The 8838-nt window shown below is 35.5% G+C and overlaps 1 protein-coding gene across 1 annotated transcript; it reads right to left on the reverse strand.

Annotated features, from left to right (window-relative positions):
- Positions 1-267: 267 nt before the first annotated feature.
- Positions 268-2613, reverse strand: LOC135213249 (uncharacterized). Its single transcript, XM_064247227.1, has 2 exons — positions 2014-2613; positions 268-1767 (listed from the first exon to the last, which is right to left on the reverse strand). Exons 1-2 carry the CDS (start codon positions 2611-2613, stop codon positions 268-270), a joined length of 2100 nt encoding a protein of 699 aa, XP_064103297.1.
- Positions 2614-8838: the final 6225 nt, after the last annotated feature.

Raw genomic sequence — 8838 nt, forward strand, 5'->3', positions numbered from 1 at the left:
TAGTATCCTTTTAGAAGGTCTATACGTGTAACAACTTTAGAAGAACTTACTTGATCAATCAAATCATCCACTCTAGGCAGTGGGTATGCATTTGTGACTGTCAGTTTATTAACCTGTCTATAATCGGTGCAGAGTCGAAATGATCCATCGGGTTTTCCTACTAATAAGCACGCCGAAGACCAAGGACTGTCACAGCGTTCGGCCAAGTCGTTATCCAGTAGAAACTGAGTTTCTTTTCTCAATATGGCCCTCTTGTATGGGGATACTCTATAGGGTGCTTGCTTGCATGGCGTTGTTCCCTCTTTCAAAATGATCGTATATTCCAAAAGATTTGTTTGGGTTGGTACATCTCCACATAGATCTCTGAGACTTCAGCAAACTTTCCACATCCTTAGCCTGATGAGAACCTAAATGCAATAACTTTGCAGAGATATCCATTAAAACTTCAGAATTGGAGAGGTGAGAATCATTACCAATTTTAAAATCATTCTCTGGAACAATAACTAAATCATTTTTAACGTTTACAACTGCAAGCACTGTTGGCTTTACTTTAGTGCTCTTTGACACAAAAGGCTTTAGTCTATTCACATGAACAAGATGTCTGTCTTTCCTTTTACCAGTAGTTTCAATTTCATATACATTATTGCAGCGTCTCTCTACTACAGTATAGGGTCCTTCAAAACGACATTCCAAAGACTTCTTAGTGGGATTAAGCATTAAAATTTGATCCCCTGGTTTAAATTCTCTTGTTACAGTTTTAACATCAAACCTTTTCTTCATACTTTTTTGTGCTTTTAAAAGATTCTGATGTGCAAATACTCGAGCCTCATCTAATTGCTTTTTAAGAGTAACAGCATATTGGTGCAAGTCTTTACCTGATTCTTGGTTTTCAAGCCAGACATCATATAAAACCTTCAAGGGTCCTCTAACACTCCTACCATAAAGTAATTCAGAAGGCGAATATCCCAAACTTTCTTGCTGAGTATTTCTTATGGCGAACAACACAAATGGTAGTCCCTCATCCCACTCCTTCTGATGTTCATGGCTGTACTTTGTCAGAGCCTCCTTAAGCGTCTGGTGAAATTGCTCGAGCGCCCCCTGGCTTTGCGGATGATAAGCTGTAGATATAGAATGGTGAACCCTCATAGCCAACATAACATCCTGAAAAAGCTTAGATGTAAAATTGGTACCACGGTCGGTTTGAACCACTTTAGGGATGCCATATTGAGTAAAAAACTTGACAAGGTGTGGAATAAGATTCTTAGTTGTTATATTCCGTAAAGGAATAGCATCTGGATATCTAATACTAGAACACATTATAGTCAACATGTATTGATGCTGTCTTTTTGTTTTTGGTAGAGGTCCAACGCAGTCAATAATAACTTTTTCAAAAGGAACATTACAGACTACTTGAGGGACCAAAGGCACTGGTTTAGGTGCTTGGTTTGGCTTACCTACTTTTTGACAGGTTATGCAACAATTGCAGAATACCTTCACATCACGCAAAAGGCTAGGCCAATAAAAATATTGCAATATACTGTATGCTGTCTTCTTAATCCCAAGATGAGTAGTAGAGACTTCATGGGCCACCCTCATCACATCATTTTTCAGAGTTGCTGGAACCACCAACTGATGTTTAACTTCCCAAGAGGCAGTTGCCACTGCGGTACTTGCTCTATATTTCCTCATTAGCACTCCAGCTTTTAAGTAGTAACATGTAGATTCTGCCATACTCTCCTTCTCTGTCAATGCATTCTTAAACAAAGGCTGTAAAGAGACATCGTTAATTTGCTCATGTTTCAAATCTGTGACATTAATTTTATATACATCGATTTCATTACATGATGTTGTCAATACATTTCCAACTTTTTCATTACAACCTTCCCTACTCGTAGTATCGAAACTAATCTCCCTATCCACAGTAGGAATAGCAGGTTGAAAATTTTCATTAAACAAACTATAGAGAGAGTAGTCAAAATCTGTCCCTAAATCTAAACATACTCCATCTCTCACCTTGTCATCCTCAACTGCAGACCTAGCACCACATTCAACAGAATTGAACTGGTCATCAATACTAGGAACAGATTCAGTCAAAACAATACCACGCAGGCCTCTGCTGCGTTCAACTACACAAGATAGAAACAAATCACGTTCCACATCCTCCAACTGCTGAACAGGGCTGACTTCCAAAGGAGTATCACATACCACTGGGTCCGGTACCACACGATTACCTGCAGCATCATTTCCAACAAGAACATCTACGCCAGGAATCGGAAGAGACTCGACAATACCCACAATGATATCACCCTTGAATATGCCACAATCCAAATGCACTCTAGCCCGAGGCAAAGAAGTCAAACCACCTATGCTCCTAACTATTACTTTATCATTGGTAAGACAGTCTTCTAACCCAGGTACTGCCCCTCTAACAACTAAACTCTGCGATGAACCGGTGTCCCGCATTAACTTTACAACAACACCCTTACTATGTTCATCACCAGCAACCAAAACGCCGTCAAAGCAGAATGGTTTGAAACCATCAACACCACCAGCTGACTCAGCATTTATATCACAACAAGAGAAATTAGATTCCTCTCCTTTACTCTCTTTCATTCTTCCTAGAATGTTTGGGACATCTAGCTTTCACATGACCGACCTCACCACACGAATAACAAGTTACACTTGAACTAGCACCAGAGCCAAGAGATTTAACAGATAATTTATAAGGACTTGTTGGTGGGGAGTTTTGAGGTGACTTACTTGGTGTCTTCCTGGATTGGTTACCTGGTTTGCGAGGTCTTAATAACCTAAAATTTTCAGCAAGTACAGTTGCTCTTTGAAGAGTAGTTACTTCTTTCTCAAATAAATACCTCTGCGTATCAATGGGTATACCTCTTATAAATTGTTCTACTAATATTAGTTCTCTATATTCATCCATGCTCGAAACACCAGCAGACTTTAACCTTTTATCATGCATACGCACAATATTATGGGAACATTCAACATACGACTGGTTGTCAAATTTACGATATTTGCGAAACTTTAAGCGGTAATATTCCGGGGTGAGTTCGTACACACGCAAGATAGATTCCTTAATAAAATCAATCTTTACCTTCTTCTAACGTTAAAGCCAGAAAGGCAGACCGACCTTTACCCTTTAAAGCAGGTTGAATAAGAATTGGCCATATTTCCTTAGATAGCTCTAAACTATCTGCCAACTTCTCAAATAAAACAAAAAATTCATCGGGCGAGTTTTCGTCGAAGGAAGGAATCATCTTTGAATACTTAATTACATTAGTATTACTATCTTCTAACGGAGCTACACCTCCAGTTTCGCGTTTAATTTTAAGTTGTTCTAACTTTAACTTATATTCACGCTCTTCCCGTTCTAACCGCTCTTTTCGGTCTCGTTCTTCACGTTCTGACTTCTCTTTTCGGTCTCGTTCCTCACGTTCTGACCTCTCTTTTCGGTCTCGTTCCTCACGCTCTAACCTTTCTTTCCTATCTTTCTCTTTTTCTCTCTCGGCATACTGCAACTCTAACCTCTTTACTTCTAACACCGAACTCATTTCATCACAAAGATCAAATGCTTCTTCACTTAATATATCACTATCAACCAATTTATTTATTACAAAATGCTTGACTTGTGATTTACGCCACATTTTCTTGACATCTCGAACAAATTCATATTTACGTGCAATAGATAACCAGTCCTCTTTACGTATCATATGCGAACGCAAATAACCAACAGAGGGTTGACTAACAAATTCATTTAAATCAAAGGGCTCCATAATTACAATCAACTTTACTATTCAAAACAAAATTTAAATATTAAACTTTACCCTTCACTTAACCTTAAAGTATTTTGGCCGCAAAAAATCAATAATACAGAACAACCGTTAATAGTCAACTACCATAAAGACAATTACGTTTCACACAACTTCGCTCGAACAATACGTTTAAAAAATACGCATATATTCGAGAATAGAGGCAATTAGGAAAATTGCTGTACACACACAACGTGTAGAATATCCCGGACAGGCCCCCATTTGTTATGATTCATATTAATATTTTTAGATTTCAAGTAGCACTTTATAGATCATAACAATGTTCTTAGTGATATTTAAGTTAGTGCTATTTTACCAGGTTCAATTTTAAAGTTTATAATTTAAAAGGGAAAATATATTAAATCACTTTTTAACCACTTTTAATTAAAATAGATATTCTACACGTATGTATATAAATATTATAAAGAAATAATGAGAAATAAATAAGTCCACTGGTGTAACGAAACATAAAGATGAACAATTAACTCTTACCGTATGCAAAACACTTTTATATCTAAGCAATAATCCAATAACCGTTAATCACCAATCCAGGAAGCACACTGGATAAAGAAAACTTTATTGTCAAAGTAAAAAATATTCGGTCATCCAAGGACCATGAAACAAACAAACAATACTTAAATTGCAATTAGTTACTCCCTCTAGTGACTGAAAATCATACATATTTAAGGATACACCATTAGTCATACCTTCTAGTGACTAAAAAGAAAATTAAACAAAATATTAAAGAAATATACAACGGGAACCATAACATCTAGAACACCAACACTTTATGATTTTTTTGTATATATACTTTTTCTATGAATAATTGTAAGATTATAATTTATAGAAATAATATTTTAAGGGATAATCAACTATTGCTAAAACTAGGGGAAGCTTCTATGTTTATAGTTTCAAATCGCCATCTTTGCTTTTAATCCAATTCTTCGAACCTCAAAGTTTGACAGCAAAAACGATTGTGAAAGATAGTTATTTTTTATATTGTTGTAATTTCTGAAAATTTTCTAGAACACATTTTTTTTCGGGTGAGATGAAATTATGTCAGACCGTTACAAAACCTGTTAATTTACATATTTCTGTAGTTCAAGACGATTTTTCAGAATGTATTTCGTGCGGGGACGAGGTGAGATTTTATTAAGTGTCAAGTGCAGTGGTTTTAAACAGGACTGTTTTCGCTCTAAAATCTCAAACACTTCAGATAAGAATATACTGAAACCGAGAGAAACTCATTAAGAAAGTCACGAGAAAAAACATGAAGTTTGTAATTAAGTTTCGCCCCCAAAAATTTCTCTCTCTCTCTCTCTCTCTCTCTCTCTCTCTCTCTCTCTCTCTCTCTCTCTCGACGTCAGTATCCTAGATGTTGTGACGCTAATTTTATTAACCACAATCAATCTCTCTCTCTCTCTCTCTCTCTCTCTCTCTCTCTCTCTCTCTCTCTCTCTCTCTCTTTCGGTGACAGTATTCTAGATGTTGTGACGCTAGATTACTAGCCACAATCAGTCATTCCTTCTCTCTCTCTTTCTCTCTCTCTCTCACTCTCTCTAAATCAGTATCCTAGATGTTGTGACGCTAATTTTAATAACCACAATCAATTTGTCTCTCTCTCTCTCGCTCTCTCTCTCTCTCTCTCTCTCTCTCTCTCTCTCTCTCTCTCTCTCTCTCTCTCATTATTCTAATTCATTCATCAACCGTGAACTTTGAACCTTGGCAACCTATCACTGTCTGACCAAGAAGGCAAAATCGCCTGAATATTTCACACGGCTTCTTACACTGAAGACGCAGGTGGTTCCCTCATTCATCTTTTTGGAACATATTGAAAAGAAACTTAGGTCGCCTTTTTGCAACCTCTTCGAGGGGCTTCTATATGCTTGAGTAAGTCGAATTAGGAAGATGAATTGAAAATCGCCATTTCTACAGAGAGAATGAATGATTGTTTGTATGTATATAAAACCGATCGTTGCAAAGGAGATATACATATTTCCAATTTCTTATTTGGAAGAGCTATATCTATGTAATTTATAGATATTGCAGGACAAACATATATCCTCTTCTAATTACATAAAAAAACATAGCTTATTACCACAAAACTTACAAATATTGCAGGACAAAAATATGTCCTCTTTTAATTACATAAAAAACAGTTTATTACTAAAAAACTACAAATATTGTAGGACAAACATATATCCTCTTCTAATTACATTAAAAAACACAGTTTATTACCACAAAACTTACAAATATTGCATGACAAAATTATGTCCTCTTCTAATTACATAAAAACAGTTTATTACCATAAAACTACAAATATTGTAGGACAAACATATATCCTTCTCTAATTACATAAAAAACACAGTTTATTACCACAAAACTTACAAATATTGCAGGACAAAAATATGTCCTCTTTTAATTACATAAGAAAACACAGTTTATTACCACAAAACTACTAATATTGCAGGACAAACATATATCCTCTTCTAATTACATAAAAAAACACGGTTTATTACCAAAAGAGTTACAAAAATTGCAGGGCAAAAATATGTCCTCTTTTAATTAATAAAAAAACAGTTAATTACCAAAAAAAACTACAAATATTGTAGGACAAAAATATGTACTTTTTGAATTACATTAAAAATAGCCTATTACCACAAAACTTACAAATATTGTAGGACAAACATATGACCTCTTTTAATTACATAATAATAACCTAGTTTATTACCACACACACACACACACACACACACACACAGAGAGAGAGAGAGAGAGAGAGAGAGAGAGAGAGAGATTTAGCCAATTTCCTAATCAGCTGCCTTGTTGTGCCATGTTTACGGTTCCTACATCAAGACCAATCCATTCGTTGCATTGGACATTACTGCTTCTTCCTCTGAAGCAATTACCATTTTTTTTCCCTGTGACCTATTTCTCTTCCGGATCAAGGAAATTTCTCCCGAACGAGGCCATAGACTCTTCGGAAGTCAATGAACTGGAATGGATTGCTTTTGCCTGCCTGGCGAACTCGTATCATTCAGGATGTTATGCCCTTTTAAGCATTCCACTTTCTAGAAAAAGTTATGTGGTATCGTGAGGCGAGTTGCTAATGAATGCTTTTTTTGACACCAGATGACTTTAGGTTGAATACCCTTGTTTTGTCTAGATTGATTCATTTCAGTTTTTATTTACCCGCTATATCCCTCCACCCTCTCTCTCTCTCTCTCCCTCTCTCACTCTCTGAACACACACACACACACACACACACACACACACATATATATATATTTTATATATATATATATATATATATATATATATATATATATATATAATATCATATAATATATATATATATATATAATATATATATGTGTGTATGTATATATATTATATATATATATATATATATATATATATATAATATATACTTAATAATATATACAGTATATACATATCCACAAGAGCTGTCGTAATTTTTTTCACAGTATTGGTAAATTCTACATGAACCGATTTTCCCCTCGAGCGTAAAATGTACGAAAATCAGTAAAAAAAAATAAATAAATAAATAAATAAACAGGAGGATTCTCTGACCGAATACTCTTGTTCAATTGTAATCGGATTACTTGGTAACTGACTTTTTCTCCTTTTTGAATCGGAGAAGTGTCCGGGATTTCCAAAATTTTGTAAATCAAAGAAATGCAGCGAATATCCAGAGGTTTTTTTATGCCAAAAAATATTTGACATTTATCCCGATTAGTAAAACACGATTCCAGATTTAAATTTCAACATAATTAACGTAAAATCAACATAAGATTAGACCCAATAAGAGAGAAAGATCTTTAATAGAACGTTTGGCTTCCCTTTGGAACAAGAGAAATTATCCAAACGCAATATTTGTAGCGACCATTTCCTCTTCGATACGCCATTCTATAATTTAGATTTTTGTCATGAAATCTAGTTCCAAAAACAAACATTTGCGTTACAAAGAACCAGTTCGGGAAAGAGCTGAATTATCGAATTAACTAAACGATTGGAACACCTTACGCCAAAAGGGATGCATAAATCATTAGTACAGCTATCTTCGCCTGAATTTCAATGTTAGTTTTCTGTAAAGGAAAAATAATGAGATGGCTAATATTGTCTGTCCATCCGCACTTTTTCCGTTCGGCCTCAGATCTTAATGACGACTGGGGCTAGAGGGCTGCAAATTGGTATTGTGATCTTCCACTCTCCAATCATCAAACATACTAAATTGTAGCCCTCTAGCCTCGGTAGGTTTTATTCTATTCAAGGTTAAAGTCGACCGTGATCGTGCATCTGGCAGCGCTGTAGTGGCCAACATCATAGGCAACCACCGGACTGTGGCAGAACGTTTCATAGGCTGTGGCTGGCTGAGAGATTAATGGGCCGTGGCTGAGAGTTTCATACAGCATTATACGCTGTACGGGAAACTCAATTTTTTTACTTGTTTTCCATTTGGGTCTGATACAGAGGTAAACAGTAAACTTATCCACCAAATTACTAAGAGAATTATAAATTGATTTAGAAAAATTCCTATCGAATTCAATAATCAAAATGATTCCGTCTCCAACAAGACAAACCAGAGATGCGTTTTGAACAGGTAAGTATTTCGTAAAGGTTATCAGTAACACAAACTTGATTTCATATTCAAATGCTGAGCTACAAATACACCTTGATATTAGATTATGCTTAGGTGTGAAAACGTACGTTATCTGACATATACCAATTCATTAGACTCTCTATTTATGACGGACGAAATATCGTTTCTCTTGGCTATATTTACTGGGTTGAAGTTATTTTTTTTTTTTTTAAGAATATATCATGAGAATTATGTCTCTTCCTAACAATACATTTATGTTTCTTTAGTCTGACAGCTAACCTTTGTCGAGCCGTCAGATTTAGCAACACATGTCATATTTAGAAGCCAGGTTGTAAATATAACCAAAGAATTCATTGGAGACACGCTCACTCCTTGATAAAAAGCAGA

Source organism: Macrobrachium nipponense, chromosome 42 (assembly GCF_015104395.2).
Source record: "Macrobrachium nipponense isolate FS-2020 chromosome 42, ASM1510439v2, whole genome shotgun sequence".
Lineage (NCBI taxonomy): Eukaryota > Metazoa > Arthropoda > Malacostraca > Decapoda > Palaemonidae > Macrobrachium > Macrobrachium nipponense.